The 21,993-nt window shown below is 42.4% G+C and overlaps 1 protein-coding gene across 2 annotated transcripts in view; it reads left to right on the top strand.

The window, feature by feature from the left end:
- The window catches only part of UBE2J2 (ubiquitin conjugating enzyme E2 J2), a 166,884-nt gene that overhangs the window by 103,342 nt on the left and 41,549 nt on the right, over window positions 1-21,993 (top strand). For both annotated transcript variants that reach the window (XM_078642380.1, XM_078642381.1), the window contains exon 5: window positions 7,167-7,305. In XM_078642380.1, the coding sequence (XP_078498506.1) occupies window positions 7,167-7,305 (139 nt within the window). The remainder of the gene's footprint in view (window positions 1-7,166; window positions 7,306-21,993) is intronic.

The raw sequence follows: 21,993 nt of genomic DNA, 5'->3' as shown, positions 1-21,993 counted from the left end.
CCAGCCGGCTTCAGCCAATCACGCGCCAGCACACCCACTGCACACACACACCCATGTCTAGAAGTGGCACTTCCATTTTAGAGACACACACGCCGCATACATCATCTTGCAGCATTCAATCACACGAGTCCACACATACCAGACTCGAGCCTGTACCCCCCACGCATCAGGAACTACCAGGGACACACACATTCCCCATGCATTCCTATGGGAGGGCAGGCCTCTCTCATCTACACGCACTCAGAGTGGGAATCACCATCCCCAGGTCACATATAACAAGCAAAAACTTCAGGGGTGGACCTGCCAGAAGGCCCAGTCCAACATGTACTGTTCCATTCTGGTCTCGAGGCTTCTGGCATATACCAAAGTAGTCAGTCTGTCTGTTACTTTTTTGTATTATAATCTCTCTTGGGGGTTGGGTTAAATATTTTTTGGGAGCTGTTTGGTTGTAGTGTTTGTTGAGTGAAGTCCGATATATTTACCAAATCAACTGTTGATCTACCATTGCCTGGTGTGAGGTAATTTATGTAATGTCTTGTTATGGTCCATAGTGCCCCTTTGAATCCTGCTAGTTCAGGGTGTGTTGTCTTATGTGGATTTATATAGCACTTACTAACTTTGAGGCGTTTTTGGGGAGAGACTCAAACAAATCCATTGCCACCAAGTGTTAGTGATTGGTTTGTGTCAATTGGTTACAGTTTGTCAAGCTTTTTATCATGCAGCTGTCATGCATCTTTGATGGTCTTCTCATTCAGGTTTATTAAGCAGCGCACTTTAAAAGTATAATATTTATTATTCTGTGTATTTGGGTTATAGAGGCTGAATTGCATTCTTGACTTCATCATGAATTCAAGGCTACCTAGGAGATGTATCATCTATGTAAGGCTCTTCTCTCTTTATCAACTGTGGTAGCTGCACGCTTCTAGATGTATATGGGGTGCTGCATGCCTTAGCCTTGCACAAGAAAGTCAAAAGAATTATGAAGCTATGGGGAAGACAGCTTTGTATGTGAACATCATGAAAAATATTATTTGGCTGTATTTTTGAGATTTATGATGCCATCCTGGCCGTTGGTCAATGTGGACATCCTGCCTAACATATGGCCTTACGAATGCCTCGTGATGATTGATTGACATGCAGTATGTGAATTGTGATGTAATGATTCACAATCCAATGGATTCAAGCATATTTATTAAGAAAATGATAATGTAAGGTAAGGTTTTGACTGTCCTCTAATTTTAGTGATGAGGATTTCTAAAGATTCACATTCTTTGAGATGTTAAATTCAATCCTTAGCACAATCTTTTGATAGTTTTATTAGTAATGATCACAAGAAGAGATATTTTCTGGTCTTTGTCTTTAATTTTCTGTGCCTAGCTAAAATTAAAGACAAAGACCAGAAAAAATCTCTTTGTGATCATTACTAATGAAACAATTATTAAATTAAGCATGTGCTAAGGATTGAATTTATGTGGTAAGGACCCAAGTTTCAGGGTTTTTGAGTGGTTAGGGTGATTCCCCTCCTCTGTAGCACCACATAAATATTGATGTGAAAACTGATAAGGATGTTGAATGTGAGAGCCAGATTTCTCCTAGAGTTAATTCACCCCATCTGAGTAGTAAATTATTTGAGATGTTGGTGGTTTTCCTTTGATATAACTGATTTTTGTGATTTATTTGCCTGACAGTTGGACTCGCTTCAGGTTCCACAGGAAAATAAGATCTTATGGTAATTTCTCTAAATGCTGGATGGTAGTAGGGCATGATTCCTCTCTATTTCCATTGATTCTATCTAGGAAAAAGTCAGGTCTTAACAGTTCCCCTTGAATTCCAAGTGATGGTCGGTAGCCTCTGTGCTTTCTGGAAGCAAGTTCCATAATTTTTCAGCTTGTAAAAAGTTGGCCATGTCTCCAATCGTTTTCATCTTATAATGTGGTATGATTAGTGGACGTGTTAATCTAGACCATACTGTTATTTTGTGAGTCATTTTTAAGTGTAGCTTGTATGAAAGTTGGATCATTGTTGTGTATGTTCTTGTCAGAAATACAGAGCAACTAGAAAATTGATGGTCTGGTAACTGGGAGACGATGGATGGCTTGTGAGACAAATCATGTGAAAGTTGTCTCACTGCTGCATTCTAGAATCTATGAATGCTTTTTCTGGCTGAGGTTATGTGATCTAGTCCAGTTGCAAAGCAGTATCGTCGTAGGACTAGTGACGTTGCCTTCCCCACTGGAGAGGGAAGATGCATCGTAGTGTCCTTGTGGTGTGGAATGTGGATTTTGTCACCCCCCCCCCCCCCCCAATTACCTGTCTTTAAGATGGCTAGTATTGTTCTAGAAATGCTCCGATGGGAAATGTGTTGACAGTTCGGTTTAGTGCAGGTAATGCAACCATTGTTCATAGAATTTTATTGAAGGTTTGTGGAGGGGGGCATGGGTGTGAAGATGAGCCAGCTGGTTGTCTCGCCTCCAACAAGACATGGAATTTCTGAAATGACAACTAAAACTTTGTTCTAGCAATTCTGTCTTATGGTGATTCTTCCAAGCGTATGTTCAGATTGACAGCTGCTTGATAGAGTTCTAATTTTGCAGCTTTCAAGAAGTGATCTTTCATTTGGTTGTAGGTATCGTATGTTTTAGGTGTTCGAGCTCTGCATTCGTGATGGCGGAATTCTGATAGTGTTGTGTTCAGTTCTTTTGTGGGGCATTTTGCATCTGAAATACTTTGAGTAGTCAGTACTTTTTGCATTTTTATGCTGGATATCCCTAGCCCATGGGAAAGGTCCCTTCTGGCTAAACTTCTGCTAGGCACAGTCCGATCAATGCTTTGTTTTCTTTTAATCAAGTTTGACAAAGCCTCCATCCTTGTGTGTCCAAGTGACGAGAAATCAGTTCAAACCCTGGAGCACCTTTTCTTTTTCTGTAAATATTACGAGCACCTAACAAAGGTTTTTAAAACCTATTCTTAAAGTGTATGGTTTTACCCAGTGGAGGCCATCCATGTATTTTCTTAGCTAACTCACAAATCCTAAAATCTGTCTTCATGTGGGCTCAGCTATCCGTTAACGCAAAAAATTATCTGGCCATTTTTTTTTATTCTGAAGCTCAAAGGTGTATGCTTGTTTATATAAAAGATGCCGTTGTTTTTAGGTCTTGCGACCTATCGATGCGCGCATGCGCATCGAGCGGAGCGAGAATTCAAGTGGCAAAAACATCATGAAACCACCAGCTTTTTGCTGGCGTTTTCATGCAGTTCATGTGAACCACGTGAGCAAACATGCACGCGCATTCACGGCCAGGGCTTCTCCTCCCCTAATTATTCATGGCCGGCCGTACTTTCACTTTCCCGCTTCTCCTCCCCTAATCATTCATTCCCGGCCGCTCACAGCACATCAAAGGGCTTCGCCCAGCGTGCGCTCTGCATTCTCTCCCCAGCCAGCTTCCCCCATCCCTCGCACCCCCTCCCCCTTCAGGCCCCCACCATTTGCTTCCATAGCTTGCAAAGACCTCACAGAGAGCCTTTGACGGTATTGTCCTTGCTGTTTGCAAACATCGCATGTCTGTTTTCTGCCTCAGCAGTCGGTAAGCCAGCTGGCGCTTCATGCTTTTACTGTAATTTGCTACATTAGTATTTTTTCACCGTGAGTCATTCTCAGCACTCCAATGGAGATCATAGTTTGCTTTCAATTCTCCATCTCTGGTCTGTACTTCGAATGTACGTTTGTGGTCTTTCACTAGCTCCGCTACCTAGTTTCTCTCGTAACCCTCCCACACTAAAATCTGCTGCAGCTCGGTGTCACGTCTGCTTCAGCTCACCCAGTTTTCTCTTTCTTCACCATCACTCTCCCACCACCTTTGCCTCTGCCAAAGTTGATTCTTTTTAAATTGCGCTAGTACAGCACATGAAAAACAATAATTTTTTTTAATCTATAAAATTGCGCTCGTACTTGCAAAGCCATCAGTAGCCGAAACCAGTCGTGCTTTTAATTGCTTTCAAATTACCCACAATGCGGAGTCATGCAAGGTGCAGACTCCTTGAAAGATCAGAACTAAAACTTAAAAATGCCTGTCGCCGATACAGGCTTTGCAAATGCGGACAACAATAAAAGCTACTGCCATCCGAAAAGCATTAGCAAAGCAAGAGCAGATTTTGCCAATGCTGGTTCGCTCCCTGTGCCACTACAAAAACTAGCCAGCTGCAAATCCGTTTTGGCCCCGCCCCTTAACTGCCAGTCTGCCTCCCCTCTGTAAGAGAACAAGCAACCCCAAAAGCGTTGACCATGTGGGGCTTCACCATTTAGGTGCAGCTCGAGTCCTACGGCACAGCGAGCTACGGTAGCCCTCTTCTTGCGGCACTTAAAGCTGCAACTGTGGCCAATTCACAGCTTCTTTTCAACAGGTAAAGTGGGAAGAGAAACCTTTTAGGAAATTCACTGCAGCTGATCTTCCAAAACCATTTAAAAACAGAACAAACCCTGATCACTATAGAAGCTGCATGGCACGGGAACCTCCATTTGAAAATGGTCAATGCTTAAATAACTGCATCAGCGTCAACACCGTCGTGAAGCAGTCTCTTAATTGTAGCATCTTAATTCCCAATCACGCTGCGAGCTGGCAGGCAAATAGCTCACCAGATTGAAGTGAACATTAATTACATTTCATCATGACGCAGAGTTCTTCGGTGCCATGCGGGTGTGGGATGCTTAAATTAATAAGTCTTCACCACGGTCGAAATGCCTCTTACATTAGTTAAAACTTGTAGAATTTGCAACAATGGTGATAAGAAACCTGGAAAATTGATTCATCTAGATACGTTACACTGCAGAGGTTACTTTAACTACACGTGGTAGGCGAGCATTAATTAACGCTAAATAGATTAAAAGCACAAGACTCAAGTAATACATATCAAAATACATTTTCAAAAACAAAGTAAAAAGAAGCATACAATCAAACATCTTGCGAAAATGAAAAATACAAGTGGAAGGTCCAATTCTTAAATCATTACGGACTGTACACACTGCAATTACAAACCACCTGCTTTCAATAGGGAACATGTAGCAACAAGCATTGGCATTGCCAATAGGTCTCGCTTGTGGGACCTTATAAGTATTTAGTTTTGCAGCACAATATCCTTGTTGCATAATCGGATATTGTGCTGCAAAACTAAATACTTATAAGGTCCCACAAGCGAGACCTATTGGCAATGCCAATGCTTGTTATCTCCTGTGATTTATTTTTTATTTTTTATTGGAACTTTTTAACTATGCCAGTCTTGTACCTTTTTATGATCATTTGCTCTCAATGATCGAATAAAGAAATTGAAAAATGTATCCTCTGAGTCCAATGGACTCAGAGGATACAGAGATGGTGGAAAGGTTTGTCAGAAGTGACGCGTTTTGGGTTCACATAGGTACTTGTATAGCGCAACTCTTTAGCACTCCAAAAAGACATTACCAGAAAGGTGAGGTCACTTGTTAGCCTTTGCCTCCTTTTTTCACTGATTCTTCCAGGCAGTATGCGTTAGACTTGTTTATGCATATCCAGAAAGTATGCATTACTTTGCTGGCTTGTTGGTTACGTTTTGAGCAATAATTAGTAGATTAGGAATTTCTATATTGTGTCTATATATGTGTGTGCTATTTGTACAGCTGAAACCTATACAATGTTAGCAGATTGCAATGCACGAATAAAGGGAAGGATGCAGTCAACAAGCGATTTCAGAAGTAGCTAGTACGTGGACTGTATCATGAGGTAAAGTTACTGTATCATGATGTAGATGTCTTTAAAGTGGTGCGTCTTCAACCCTTTCTTGAATTTGAGTTGGGTTGCGGCGAGCCTGTTGATCCAGGGATGGTGATCCATATCCTGGATGTAAAAACGAAAAAGGGCTGTTGCCTAGTTTTTTAATTCACTCTTTTAATTTATTATTTTATTTTATATACTTTTACTCAAGTTTAGGAGTGTTCTGACTCAGATAGTGCTTTGACTTGGGTCAGCCCGCTGCCCATAACTGATAGGATTTGTTGTTTATCTCCTTTCCTTGCTTCTTTTTCAGAGAGCTTACGTCCACCTTAGTTTGTTCCTCCCCAGGAGCATAGCTTCCTTGCATCAGTTTGATAGGGTGTCTTGTATCAACCATAGCTCACATCTGGGAACTAGGTTTTCTTTTTCTTTCAGCAGCCCATGGGAAGTGTGTATATTGTCTTGCTTTCTCACCAAAATGCTGCTTCTCCCGTTACAGCCATGCTCCTCCACGCTTGCCTTATTGCTCCCCCACGCTTGCCTTATTGCTCCACCACAGCTTGTCTGTTGTTTCCACTGAGACTTCCCACTTACCTTTTCTGTTAATCCCTACCTCCTTTCTCACTTCTCCCTCCCTTCTCACTTCTCCCTCCCTTCTCACTTCTCCCTCCCTTCTCACTTCTGCCTCCCTTATCACCATTGCTCTTCCTGCTCGAAATTCCAATCTTTTGCTCCCCATGTTCGCTTTCATGCATTTCTAATATATTTTTTAACCCTCTGTCTCGCTCAACATTTTTTCCTCACCACTGCTCCTATGTTGCTCCCCTAACCCTCTCTGGTCACCTTTACCCCCTAGCCCTCTGATCACCTTTACTCTCCTGCTCATCTGTTGCTCTCTGCTGTTGTTTTTGCACTTAAGATATATCTTTTTAATTTACTGCTTAAAAATCTGAATCGCCATTTTAGACGAGTAAATTAAAAGTAAAAAAAATGACTGAGGCAGTGTCATGACTCTTGTAGAAGTCAGTATGCTACGGCTGCCTTAAAAAAAACCAGTACAGACGCTATTTGGTTAAACAGAGATAAATTGGCAAGCCGAAAGGTCACCTAATTACTTTCAAAGGACAGACTGATTGGATTTTACAGTGCTTGTCTAGTTAGTACCATGCATTTGAGATTGCACAGGCGTTGTCTACAGATAAATAGTGCGGTATGATGTAAGAATGTTTATTATACATGCATGTATTGAGATAGACGTTTAATTGCTTGGTGCCACTTAATTTTCATCTTTCTCTGTTGTTCTCCCTCACTCCCTCCACTCTCTCCCTCCACTCTCTCTCTGCTCCTCTATCTCCTCTTGCTCTAACCACTCTGGTGTTTTCTCTCTAACCTCTCCCCTTTGCTCCTCTCTCTCTTTTACAGGTTATGCCTCTCCATCACAGACTTTCACCCGGATACCTGGAACCCTGCATGGTCTGTATCAACGATATTGACTGGACTCTTAAGCTTTATGGTGGAGAAGGGACCGACGCTGGGCAGTATAGAGACATCAGACTTCACGGTATGTTTTTAGATCTACTTAGTGCACTTCCCTTGGATATGAATTCTTCAAGAACTAAGAAATGAGTGATAGATAAAAACTTCAACTTGCTACCTCTTCCCAGGCCATAGTCCTAATATCCTGAATCTGTCTGCTGGTGTATGAATGTTTGGTGTGCACGAGAGCTCTGGGGTTGAGAACCGAGTATGCCAATGCCATGGGATGAAGGATTATCACCCTTGTTAATAATCCCCTGTTCAGCTGATGGTATGCTGCAATGTGCTGCGCAATATTTGTTGGGTAATTGGCCGCAAGTGTTTAGGAGCGGTTGCAAGCCAAAAGGATGCTCTACAAGTTCCTGCTGAGTAAAGTATCTCTGGCTGAGATGTGTAATAAGTCCTTTCATTGGTGACTTGTTACAGTTACTTTCAACTCAGAAATCCTGCTTGGCTAATGCATGATTATTCAGTGGTCCTTTTGGATTGAAAGGGGTCCATTATGGCAAGGAAAGCTGTTTTATACTTTCCTCACTTTTGTAACTTCTGTTTTCCCTCCGTTTGCTCAGTAATCCATAGACCAATAGAGGGTATTCACATTTCATCGGACCACCAGCATAACATGGGGCTCTACTGACGAGGGAAGCATCCACTGAGTGCCTACAGTGTCGTTTCATTTCCTCTTATGTGTGTCATATATGTAGTGGGTATGGTGTAGATAATCATCTTTAGCATGCCAGGCCCAAGCCAGTTGCCCACCAATTATTTAATATGGTATTGACTCTCTGGGCTTCCTGATTTGGGAGCTATATTTCTGTTTCACATTCCTAACCCACCTAATAGACTGGATGAAGGTTATTTCACCCACCTCCCTATCATTTTACTCCCAAAGAGAGTTGTTTACTGTTGTCAGTTCTGCTCATCAATACACTTCAATGCAGGACATACCTAGGTTTTATTCACATCATTTTGTGGGTACATTTATTTTTTCAAAACACTGTTTAGGATTGTAACATTTTTCAGTAAACCTTCAAACCTTTTCTCTACTTCTCATACTTGCACTCATGCATCCATTCTTTCAACCACTGAATCATTCATGCATTCATCCCCTTACACATTCAGAATAAAACACACAAACTTGACAAGCATATGCAAACGAAGTTAAAAGCATAAAAATAGAAGAATGAAAATGTGCTAACTAATTGCGGTGAGTGTATGATTACAATAACAATAAAATCAAACCTAACATGTGACCCTCTTCTAATGTGATTGCAGTTAGTGGATTGGCGTTTTAATATACCATTATGGCCACCACATGTAAGACATTTTGGTACAGTAAAACAATGATACAGTGTGTACAACAGTATTGTAACAGTATAAGACTACTGCCGGTTTAGGAGTGGTGACCGAGCAGCAACAAGCAGCTAAATGGCATTGCCTATGGATCTGGAGTACATTAAAAAAGCAAGAGATGGGAATGAAACTGTACCTATAAAAGGAGAGAATGGAAAATGTAAACCTGCCTCACAAGTGCTGGCCTTGAAGGGTACTCCTTTTCACCTGGACGTTCACTTGTTATCAACCAAAATGCCATCACTTATAGCAATACAGTTAATGGCTGAAGTGTGCTGTTGTGTTGCCTCAAGCTGAAAGCTGTCCTGGAAGGAACTCGAGTGTGAATGAGACTCAACTAAACGTGTCAGGCCCTGCTAAGGGGATGTATCAAGTATTCTCACAGTGAAAACCTTCTACCTTCCATCCCCAAGGATTCAGAGTGTGTAATCAGCAGCAAAATATTTGTATTCTAAGGTAATCTACATGAGTCCATGTAAGAAATACCTGTTTGCAGGCTTTAAAGCTATGATCATTGACATATGCCTTTCATAATTCAGTCATACATACAGCCTTTATTGTAACTTTTCATAGTGAACAAATCAGACCTACTGCATCTGACTTAACTGTTCCCACTAAACCTTTCGGGCCTATAGTTTTTAAAATTGACTTGTCTCCATATACAACACATTCTCCTACAATGAGCAGAAGTATAGCAAAGAACAGGTGCGCAGTCATACATTTATAAATATGTACAAAATGACAGTTAGCATAATAATATACAACCCTTATATGGCGGCCTAACAAGGATTCTTGAAGTTCAAATTTTCTACACCAAGTGTTTGTCTGTGGGTTGGAGACACCAAAAACATTGCAGACTACGGTAATATGTGAGATTCCATGCTTGTAAATGTGTGTTTCCTGGCTTTGGGACAGCATAATAATCCACCTCTAGGGGCCTGTTGCGTTGAACATATGATTTTTACAGTAGGTAAGTCAGGCCTACTGCATTTGTTGAAACATTTCCTAATCAACAGATCAGACCTGTGGCATCTGACGTGTTACCCACGGTACCAATCAAGCCTGTTGCCATTATCATTGGTTTGTCATACAACCAGCTCAGGCCTACTGTATTGAATGGAAGCTTTCGCAGTCAGATTACAATATGAACAAAATTACAGTTGGCAAAACAATATGGTCCCCTCCTTGGGGGATTTAACGAAAATTATTGAAGTGCATAACGTCTACCGTGAAGGTTAGAGGGGGTGACCATCAACAAAAATCTTACCTACTCCAGTACGAGTCATCCTACAAAATACCAATATGCAGGCATTAACTCACTGTAACACCAATCCGTCCTTTAATGATGACTGGCGGCTTTACCACATGCTTATCCCAATGAATAGGCCTGGCCTACTATCTTTGTTATAACCGTTAAATACTAAAGAGATCATACCTAGGACTTCTGACATAGCTTTTTCCAATGAACCAATCAGGACTACAGTTTACCATTCGTTTCTTGCCATAACCATCCCAGCCATACTGTATTGTGCATAAGCGTTCCGATAAGGCAACAAAGAGTCAGGCATAAAGTCCTATAATTATAAATACAACATTTGCAGTTAGTTAAGCAATATGCAGTCCGGCAAAACAATATACAGTCCCATCTAAGAGGGCATAACTAGGATTATCACAGTGCACTTCTACCACCAGGGGAATCAAAAGTGCTAACAGCACCAAAAAGCCTTGCATACTACGTTAATCTGAGATTCCATTTAGCTACCTGTCTACAGTCTTTAATTTAGTGTAATACCAATCCACTCTTAAAAGTTTGTTCTTTAACATATTTTTTTAGTTTAACGGAATAGATTTGTCCTACTGGTTGTCATTGCTTTTTATAATGAAATTATAATACATGGGATTCTGTAATCACTATATATATGCCACTCTCTAATTTCTTTATAATCTGCAACTTGTGGCACAACAAGTGCTGATTATAAAGGAAGCCGTCAGAACTCGACTATTAAAAGTTATTGCAGTTGAGTTCAGAGGTCACAATGCCTGCTGCCAGAACCAGCAGTTCAGGTGAAAGGCAAGTTACGTCACAGAGCATAATTGAAGTAGCTGTGTTGAGCAACGAAAACCGAATTTGTCTTCTGCGCTATTTTATTCTTTACAATGACCGAGAGAACAGGTTTTAATTTTTCGCACTTATTAGATGGTTGGAGGAAAGCTAGAATCTTTCTGCATGTTTATTCACATTCCTAGCTCGTGCAGTTTTTTAGGTTTCGCCCTGGCCGTTGCAACTGCATAGCAGTTGCTCCGCCCAGGGCGAAATCTTATGGCCTACATATGGGGCTTTGGTCCCGCCTCTGTCTCCCATTGGCTAGCTCCATAAATGGAGGCTAGCCATTGGAAGAGATTGGCTGTCAATCACGCTTTCCCCGTGAACGCGATTCGGGGCGTTTCCGTGTCTTTTTTTAAGTCACGCCCTCTCCTCTTCCCATTGGCTGGAATTTTACCTTCCAGCCAATGGGAAGGGGAGAGCACGAAAAACACGCCCCCGAATCTGCCGGCCCGGGACACCCCCGTGACGTCATTTCCCAGGCCGTGCTGTGATTGGCTGCCGGCCCGGGACCTGACTTGTTTAGTACTTGTGCCCTGCTTAAGAGCATGCTAAAAGTCTCACAATGCTATTTTTTTTACTTTAAAAAACTAATGACTAAACCAAGGTGACCCACTGGGTTTGACAAAACCTGTCTACGGGCAAACATCGCTATAATTCTCTGTCGCTGTTACTGCCTTTACATGCACTTACATCCCATAACGCTTTAAAAACGCAGAAGAATATCCATATGTACAATTTTGCCATGTGTATATTACAAGTGTGGCAAGTAAATTAACAACTCGTAATGTGCTTTTATTACGTGAGTTTTTGAGGTCGGAAAGACTACAATTTTGAGTTTCTTATACGTGCCCGGCAGTAAACAACACCAGGAATACCCTCCTTTGAGCGTGTGTGCTCTTTCTATGTCTAGGATTGCCTGACGCCGCCATAGAAACAGAGAAGGTCCTCAGTCCGAGGTATTCAGCAGCCCGGTCCATTGAACCCGCTCCAGAGGAGGTGGGCGGAGCCACGCTCTTCCACGCAGGGCTGCTCGCTCGTGAATCGACTAAAACCCACTCGATAACAGAGAGCGGCGGAGGGATTGGAGAATGCGAAGCTCCTCCCAGGGGTACGTGCTGTCACACTCAGAGGACTCCTCCCCCGTCTCGGGGTTTTAGCTCGGCGGTGACATTCCAGGATGACGCCCGGGGGATGGGCAGAGGGTGGTGCGAGAGCTTGGGCTTCCGGACCCCGGGAACCGAAGATGAGTCTGGAGCAGGGAGGGACCCACAGTGGCACTCAGACGCAGAGAGGTAAGGTTTTCCTACCAGACATGTGAAACCCAGCACCTTCCCAACGTCAGGCACCTCACACCTTGTAACTAGACATCAGCATCTCGGCAACCTATCCCCGACATAAACTTCCCACACCTTCTTCCCTGACCTCGGCTACCATGCATCTCCTCGCGAGACATAGGTTTCCATGTATCTTTCATCCTTTTCACCAACATTACTAACAAGGTAACCTGGTGCCTGACATCCGCTACTCGACACCTGCTGCCTTCTCTACCTGCCCCCTTCTGGTCTCATCGCCAGCATCAGCCACTCGACAGGCAACTTCAGAGTCTCTCCCGATCCCAACCTTATCGCTTTTACTTCTGTTTTCGGACTTCTGCCCAAGCATCAACATGCCAACCTTATGAGTGCATCGCAAGTTCCACGTATAGCCTCCTTAAGCGTCTTCCTGTAAGGACCAGTTCATCAGTACAGTTCTAGATCACTTGCTTCTTGGCACATAATTCCTAGCATTCAGATATTCACCTTGTCATCATCAGCTTTGCACGAACTGATACCCTTCATCAGAACAGCAGGAGTTCCACCTCTTAATCAGTGAGTCAGTAACTAGGTTGTGTAATTGATTAGGTACTTGCTTTCCGACATCCGCTCAACAACACTTTGTCAAAAACATCTAACATGTATTTTATTGTATTTGAGCATTGATCTAGTGCTTACCAACCCTATGTGAGGCACGGAAGTTTTTGCCAACGTGGGCAGCAAGTTGGGCCATGTAGGGTGTGTGGTTGTAAGTGAGGTGAGTTGTCTTTGTTTTTTGATCCTATGTGGGAAGTGTTTCCAAGACATGCGGTTATTGTGTTATGGGATCCAGAGTTTAGCAGGGTGTTAATTCAGAGGTGTGTGTGTTAGAGCCGTAGTTTATGGTTTTCATCAAGCTACCCGCTTTGAGACGCCCTGCAGGTCCATTTACGGTATTTGTTATGATCATAGTGTACTTAACGGGTTACTACATTGGGCTGTCCAGCCTGATCTAGGACCTAGTGGAACTTAACAAAAAGCCAGGTGTTCAGTTTCTAGCGGAATTCAAGAAGTGAGGGGCAGGCACTTATGTGTAGCAACAGGTCATTCCACACTTTTAAGAGTGATGTAGAAGAAGGCTCGTCGACTTGATCTGCTTTTCCATATGTATGGGAATAGCGCAAGTATGAGTCAGTACAAGTGGAGGTGTGTGAAAGCAGATGCAATTATTGAGGTATGGTGGGTCAGTGTTATGTAGTGCCTTTAAAGTGTGAGTGAGGATTTTGATTGGTGTTAGTTTGTGAATGGGTAGTTCCTTCAGGTGTGGTGTGATGCAAGTGTGGCATGAGAGATTGAGAGTGATTGTGGCTGCCAATTTGAGCATGGTCTGCAGCCTTCTGGTGAGTTTTATGTTGACAAAAGGAACAAATGATGGACGGAATGCTGAACAATGCAAATATTCACTCCCAGTCACAAAGATCTGGGTTTAATCTATCGTTCTTTTGCTCACCACGCCACCCCAGTTTAGACCCATCCATATGCAATTAGTCTTCACCCTGTCCCTCATGGGAACAGTCCAGCCCAAACTGCCATCCTAGGTCCTCCCTGGACCTGAACAAGCAACCTGGGACCGGTTTCTGAGCACCACCCCTCCTCAGCAAGGCTAGCTTGAATCCAGTTTTATGTTGATCCAGGCATAGAAGCTGTTCTGTAGTCCACCTTGCCTGTAAGCAGGACGTGCATGACAGTTTTCTGGGTGCCTATTTGGAGCCATTTGAAAATCTTACTCCGCATCTTCAGGGAATGGAAGCATGAAATGGTGATGGCATTGATTTGGGTGGTCATGTTGATTTCGTTGTCAGTGATGATCCTGAGGTTGTTGGCATGGGTTGTGGGGTTGGGTGTCGGTTCTAGCTCTGTTGGCCACCAGATGTAGCCCATCGGTGAAGTGGTCTTACAGAAGATCACAATTTCTGTTTTGTTAGTGTCCACTTTAGAAAACTGATCTTTAGCCAGTGGGTGATTTCTTTTACCGAGGCAGTCAACTTGATCGGGGTGCTGGTCGTGTTCCCTGTGAGGGTGGGAATGAGTTGTGTGTCCTCTGCATAGAAGAGGATGTTGATGTCCGAATGGGTAATGCTGGCTACAGGGATCATGTATTTGTTGAAGAGGGTTGGGCTCAGGGAGGATCCTTGCAGGACTCCACAGATGAATTTGCGGGCGTTCAAGGTGTACGGTGCCAGGCTGACTGATTGGTTCCCTCCAGTCCGGAATGAGCAGATATATTGGAGTGCGTGTCCTGGGATTTCAATTGGATGAGGATGAGAGACTGCGTCAAAAGCTGCAGAGAGTTCTCAGAGGATGAGGGGCACCGTGTCTCCTCTGTCCACAGTTATGCAGATGTCATCCGTTGCGGCAATGAGAGCAGAATCTGTTCTGTGTGTGTGTGTGTGTGTGTGTGTGTGTGTGTGTGTGTGTGTGTGTATATATGTATATATAGTTAGGATTTTTTCTCTATGGGATTTTTGAAAATTCTATGTGTAATAACTTTGGCGTTTGTGGACGGAATTGGCTGAAATTTTCAGGAAAATGGCACATTTTGTTTCTGAGCAGCCCTTGAAAATTTGGGGGGGGTTCGTCAAGGGGGGGTCGAGAAAAAAGGGGGGTCCCAAAACGTGTTTTTAACATTGAGTTTTCCATAGGGCGGTTGGCCTCACTTTTAGCCCGAACGGCTGAATGGATTTGCACGAAACTTGGCAAAATTGTAGGGACTGGTAGCCCGATGTGCCTTTTGTAGGTCTCAATATATGTGCTCCAGTGGATTTTGAGAAATTAACGTTTAAAAAAAGATATATATCTGTAACAGCGGACCTGGCAGCGTCCCAGGACGCGTACTTTTCGCGCAACGGAGCTTTGTGAAGCGAAGCTGATTGGTTCTCCGGCGTCTGTCAACATTCCAAAAAGTCCGTAGCGGCCGCCATCTTGTCTCTCGGTAGGATCGAGAGACAAGAGGAGGTCAAAACAAAGGGGGAAATAACTATAAGGGGGCATAGTAGATCCTCGCTGACCCCCTAGGTTTGATGTGGAGGTTTTAAAAGGGCCCCGCGGGGCAAAAAAAATAAATAATAATAATAATCGAACGGCTGAATGGATTTGCACGAAACTTGGCAAAATATTAGGGACTGGTAGCCCGATGTGCCTTTGCTAGGTCTCAATATATGTGCTCCAGTGGATTTTGAGAAATTAACGTTCAAAAAAAGATATATATCTGTAACAGCGCTCCGCTTCGCGTAACGGAGGTTTGCGAAGCTGATTGGTCATTCTGTCACTGGGCTATAGTTGGGCTACATCTGGCTGATATTTGGGCTACATTTGTATTTTTGTGTGTCTGGCGGCCATCTTTGGGCTACATTGGGCTTCATTGGGCTACATTGGGCTACATTTGGGCTCCAACATATATATAGGCCAATGTAGCCCAATATATATTTTTCAAAGTTAATTTTCGTAAAAACCACTGGAGCATATATCTTGAGACATAGCAAAGGCACATCGGGCTACCAGTCCCTACAATTTTGCCAAGTTTCGTGGAAATCCATTCAGCCGTTCGAGCTAAAAGTGAGTCCAACCGCCCTATGGAAATGAAGGAAATGAATGGGTAATTTGTAATTAGCAAATAGCTAATCGCAAACTAGGAATGGTAAAGAATCGCTATTTATTCCTTAAAGTTCGCTATTTAGGAAATGCAAAAAACTTTGATGATACATATGGCGGTTCATCTCTAACAAGATAAGAAGCATAGGGATACATTTATGATGACTGGCGCATCACCAGGGATGTGTTAGTCATTCTGTGCCGCTGTTCCGTCACCTATGGTGTGCTGCATTTACAATGCGGCGCATCATGGGGCAAAAACAGCACAGATGCGTGATGTATCTGTGCCGTAAAGGTGGCGCATTGCTGGAGTTGTATCGCAAGTGTGATGAAGCTCCAGCAAGGGTCGGGGGTGCCCCTGTCGCAGGGTTTCTGTTCTCACACAGAACTGTGGACAGAGGATTGGAACCTCGGCGAATTAGGGTGTCCCAAAACTCACGTTAGTAATCAAAAACTCCTTAGCAAGCTAGGTACAGTGTCACATTGGATATAACAAACTCTCAATGTTTAGACAATCCAGAATATGAACTTATAGTACCTCAGGATACGTGGAACTCATGAACAGTCGGTCGTTATATATTTCTTAGAAACCAGAACATGGAGTTAAGAAGAACACATGTGTATTTGAAATGTTTATTTACTAATGCCGTCTTCTCAGGCGTAGTATCTTAGATAATACAAGTACACATATTATCAGTAGCAAAATTACCAGCATAGTTACTAGTACATAAAAAGCGAATGGTGATAGTATGTTAACATGCTGTAAATGAATAAGAGTTAGCAACACTTATAAGCAGCCGCGGGCCGTGGAGGGAGTTACGGTGAGGCAGGGAGGCGGGGAGGGGGAGAAGCAGGGTGGAGAATACAAGTACACATATTATCAGTAGCAAAATTACCAGCATAGTTACTAGTACATAAAAAGCGAATGGTGACAGTATGTTAACATGCTGTAAATGAATAAGAGTTAGCAACACTTATAAGCAGCCGCGGGCCGTGGAGGGAGTTACGGTGGGGCAGGGAGGCGGGGAGGGGGAGGGGCAAGGTAGAGAGTGCTCCACCCTGCTTCTCCCCCTCCCCGCCTCCCTGCCTCACCGTAACTCCCTCCACGGCCCGCGGCTGCTTATATCTCACCCTCCCTAATACACATATTATATTATTTGCTAAGAAGGTCTCTTTGTGTTGGTTTAGGGCGTGCCCATACTTTAGTGTCTTAGATTTGAAGAAATCACATCAGCATACACCAGCTCTCTCTTCATGTGAACCGCATCAACTGTTGTGTATATGTGTTCGGCAAAGCAATATAAAACCCGCCTCATGCCCAGAATTGGCAGAAGTTGCACTTATGTTATGAGTATGAAGTCGTGGAGATCAGACCTCATAACAATTCTGTATCGTGTTGTTCTTGAAACTTTAGCACTCGCTGTACAGATATAGTTTAACAAGCAAAGCAGATAGTAGAGCAATAACATATTATTCTCATGTAAACCACGATGAACTACTAGGTGGAAAGCTAAAGTAACAACTAAGTGTCGTGTGCAGAAGTTGCAAAAAAGGAAAAATGGCGTTTAAACCGGTAATGAGCCCATGCTAACTTAACACGGTGTAAAGATATCCAGGACCTAGATGACACCTCCCCATGATCCGGAAACGAACTGAATAAGATAATAGAAGTGCCATCTCATGAGAGCAGATTGCAAGTTTATATGTGGACGGTCCGCAAGGTAAAGCATTAAAAACTAGGAAAATTTAATGCTAAAGAAAAATAAAACAGCCAAGTACTTTATCGAGTCTTAAGCCAATAGGCAAGGTAAATAATAAAAACTTGACAAATAAGTCAATGAATTGTCAATGAAATGCTAGTACTCCGTATATCAAACATGAAAAAGGTCTATGACATAACTGTGTATGCAAAATAAGCTGCAACAGCCTCCAATAGGAAGTCACCGTCTTCATCCGAAAACAGTTCAGCCATCCAATTTAAAAGCGGAAAAGAACATACGTGCTCTCCCAGCACCGGATCCTCTATCACCATCAGAGGACAGCTCGGTGGGTTTTCAAGAAAGCTCTGTTCCAAGAAAGACTGTGCTGCCGCCAGTAAATTCCAGGGACCAAGTAGTCCATGCATCAATGCCACAGCCATAATCCTTTCGCCAGGACAAACCAACTCGTGAGTAATGATAGGAGTCATCAGCTGATTAAAGTCGACGTCAGGAGAAACCGGTCCGCAGAGACACAAATCAATGGCCCAATCGAAATCACAGGTCAGGCAGTGAAATACAGGCTGGACACAGGTGAAGTAGGAGAATCGAAAAGATAATCCATATGCCGTGCTTAATATCGCCAACGGCATTGTGCCATAATATTCTAGCATGCGATTGCGGAACAGTGTCAGCAGCTGCAGGGTGGGAGGTTGCATAGGAGGGACATCCATATTTAAAAATGTAAAAAAGCACAAGAGCGTCCGCTGGTAATGCAAGTAAAAATGCCAATCCACGAACCAGAGTGGAGAAAATAGAATGAAAGGAAGCAGGGATGACTCCAAAGATTTTCTCAAATGAAGTCACGAGACCACTGGTAACAACTTTAAAAAAGTGCGCCAGGGCTTTTGTGGAGGATGCGTTAAAGATAGTCGGAACCATCTTGCTGAAATTGAAAGGCAAATCTGAATTGAAAAGGGTCTGCACCTCTGTACGGGTGTTCGCTATGTGAAGCACGAAAGTTTCACGGGCCGAACTCAAGGCCACCTCTCTCTGAGACAAAAGAGCTCTTATTCTTGCCATGCCGTTGAAATCTGTCCCAAGGTTGGTATTTGTGGCCAGATTGAAAACTCCCTATGCTCATGTGTGGGAGGAAATAGAACATTTCTGCAGCAAATAACCCGTTCACTTACTGTTACGATAAAAGGAATACTTTTAATTAACTCAGAACAATCTTCATTATTGAGCATCAAATAACTACCATTTTCCAACAACTTGAACGTGGGGATGATAGCAGGAACTGGCGTGCCTTGCAACACGCAAGCCATATTTGGTCGGTGTTTGTTGCATGAACCGTGTAACTGTATGTGCCTACACATTAGTGAATGATCTGGCGTCTCAGTGCATTCCTCTCCATTCAGATAAACTTCTTGATCATCTTTGAAACATCTGTATGTGTATGGAAGCGACCAGACCTCATGAAGAAAAGCACTACCTAAAGGTTCATAACGACCTATTGATATATATTTCATACAATTTGAAAACTTATATAAAGCAAAAGGCAGCGTTATTAAACCGTGGATAAGGCACGTTGCCAAAAAACCCGCAATCCTCTGCTGATGATGTCACTGAGCATGTCATGAATGATGTAATATGTGACATCATCAGCAGTGGATTACGGGTAATAGTATCTCTAGTTTACTCCCCTATAGCTGTCTTTCTTTTAACATAAGTGTCTGTTTCCTTCCCTTATACTCACTGTTTTTGGTTCGCTTCCGGTTCGCGTACCGGCGAGTGAACTGGGAAGCGAACTAAGAGAAATAGAGGTTGGCACAGTTCCAAATATTGTACCAATTTTTTAATAACGGGGAGGTAGTTCTGAAAAGAACTTTTTTTTTTTATTGTTTTTGTTGTTTTATATTTTTTTTATTATTTTTCGGAACATTTTTTTACTTTTTTTGAATTTTTCTGAACAGTTTTATATTTTTTTGGGTTTTTCTTGGAGGGGGCAATGAAAACGATTCATTGTAAAGGGCTCAACAGGAGCAACAAAACAAAAAAAGAAGTATTTATTATTTTGGGCGTTTCGTACAAACTTGCATATGATAGTCAATAGCTCTGTTGATCAGAGTGATGCTTCTTTCTCCGTAGGAAATGAATCCATCGCAAAATACGCAGATGTGTTTTACTTCACCAAATTTCATTTGTATATTTGGCACCATCTCCCTGCCCTCTGGTCCAGTTACTTCCGGTACAACAGATCTTCTGGCCATAATAGGGAGATTATCTAGGTCGTTCCGAAACTGTGCAGCACTGTAGTTGTTAGGATGCCACCTAGTCATATGGCGATGCATTGTGTAGTTTCCGAAACTGTATTTTTTCTCGGTTCCTCTGGACAGTCTATCTTGACATATAAGGCAAGTTACGTATCTTGCATTTACTTTTTTCTGACCTTTGGGAATTTTAAAAAATTGCCAAATGAAGTTTTCTTTCCGGTGAGACGTCCTGGGCTGCTCAGGCAAAAACTGCCTCTCTTCGTGCTCGTCGTCCTGTTCCTCTTCTTCCTCTTCTTGTTGAATTATAACTTGAGCAGGTGGTCCACTCTTCCTTGGATGTGGTGGAGGTGGTGGGGAAGCACCAGCTGAAGCTACTAAAGAAGCCATTGCTCAGTGATCACAAAGGGTCTTTCTCTCACAATGATGAAAGTCAGAGTGAGGAAAGAAGGAGGGATTTTCATCATTTGGGAAAAACAAGAGTTCTCAACCAATCAAAAGTGTTCATTTTAGATTATATGACCTAGTCTTACATCATTAGGAAACCAAAAGTGAAATGAACCAATGAAAAGTGTTATTACCAAGTCACATGACTTGCTGTGTTTACGTTAAGCGCTTTGCAGGGCCTCCCGGTTTGCTTCCAGAAACCTGCGCTTTGCGACTCGCTTCGCGTACCAGTTCGCTAACGTAGCACGTCATATGACGTATCACGCGACAACGTGAAACGTCATGCGGACGGGAGGCGTCACGATGTTGTTTTCTAACGCGGCACTTGCGGTAAAGAAACGTTTACCGGCTCGCGGTCTATTTCGCGGCATCAAGGTCAGCTAACGGGAAGCTTCCCGATTCGCGAAGCGGGAACGAAGAAAAAAAAATATTTTAAAAAAAAATTATTCATAAACATATAAAATATATTTTTGGATTTAAAGAAGAATACATTTTACAGCTACAGATATTAGCTGTTAAAAAACCAATGAAATTCACAGAAAAAACCATAGGTTATAGACCATATATAGTTAGGAATTAGCATTTACAAAACCTTGAAAATCCACTGAAAAAACCATAGGTTATAGACCATATATAGTTAGGAATTAGCATTTAGAAAACCTTATTTTACTCACACAAAACCATTGAAATTCCATATATAGTTAGTTGCACTAACTATATATCGCGCACCCGCAATCCACTGCTGATGATGTCACATATTACATCATTCATGACATGGTCAGTGACATCACTGATGACATCACTGATGACATCTCAAATGACATCACTGATGACATCATCTAGTGTCTGTGTGTTTTTGTAAAGTTTAAATACGTTTTACATATTGAAGAATGAGTGGATGTATGGAAGACTGAGTGTGTGTGTGGCTGGCTGGGAGGTGTGTGACTCTGTGCATATCAATGTGTACTTGTATCAGTGATTGTATAAGAGAGTAAGTATGTGTTAGTATATGTGTGAAAAGTATGGTGTTCTGTGTTTAACTATAGATGAGGAAATCGAAGTGTGATTGATTCTTCACAGGACTGACTAGGTGTATGAGTGCATATGATAGTGTTCTAATAATAACTGACTGTATGTATGAGTAATTGTATGGGTGAATGAGTGAATGTGTGTGTAGACGTACGAATCAGTGAGTGCGTATGTAGTAACTGGTATTGGTGTGTCATGATGTCATCAGTGATGTCATTTGAGATGTCATCAGTGATGTCATTTCAGATGTCATTAGTGATGTCATCAGTGATGTCACTGAAGTATGGTGTTCTGTGTTTAACTGTATAGATGAAGAAATGGAAGTGTGATTGATTCTTTACAGGACTGACTTGGTGTGTGAGTAACTCCATGGATGAGTGGCAGTGTGTGACTGTCTGCATAGGTGTATGAGTGCATATGATAGTGTTGTAATAATGAGTGACTGTATGTATGAGTGATTGTATGGGTGAATGAGTGAATGTGTGTGTAGACGTAGGAATCAGTGAGTGCGTATGTAGTAACTGGTATTGGTGTGTCATGATGTCATCAGTGATGTCATTTGAGATGTCATCAGTGATGTCATCAGTGATGTCATTTGAGATGTCATCAGTGATGTCATCAGTGATGTCACTGACCATGTCATGAATGATGTAATATGTGACATCATCAGCAGTGGATTGCGGGTGCGCGATATATAGTTAGTGCAACTAACTATATATGGAATTTCAATGGTTTTGTGTGAGTAAAATAAGGTTTTCTAAATGCTAATTCCTAACTATATATGGTCTATAACCTATGGTTTTTTCAGTGAATATATATATATTCACTGAAAAAACCATAGGTTATAGACCATATATAGTTAGG

The sequence above is a fragment of the Lissotriton helveticus genome, chromosome 5_1 (assembly GCF_964261635.1).
Source record: "Lissotriton helveticus chromosome 5_1, aLisHel1.1, whole genome shotgun sequence".
Classification (NCBI taxonomy): Eukaryota; Metazoa; Chordata; class Amphibia; order Caudata; family Salamandridae; genus Lissotriton; species Lissotriton helveticus.
Note: the sequence above shows the minus strand (reverse complement) of the source record. Positions and strands in the feature narration are given on the sequence as shown.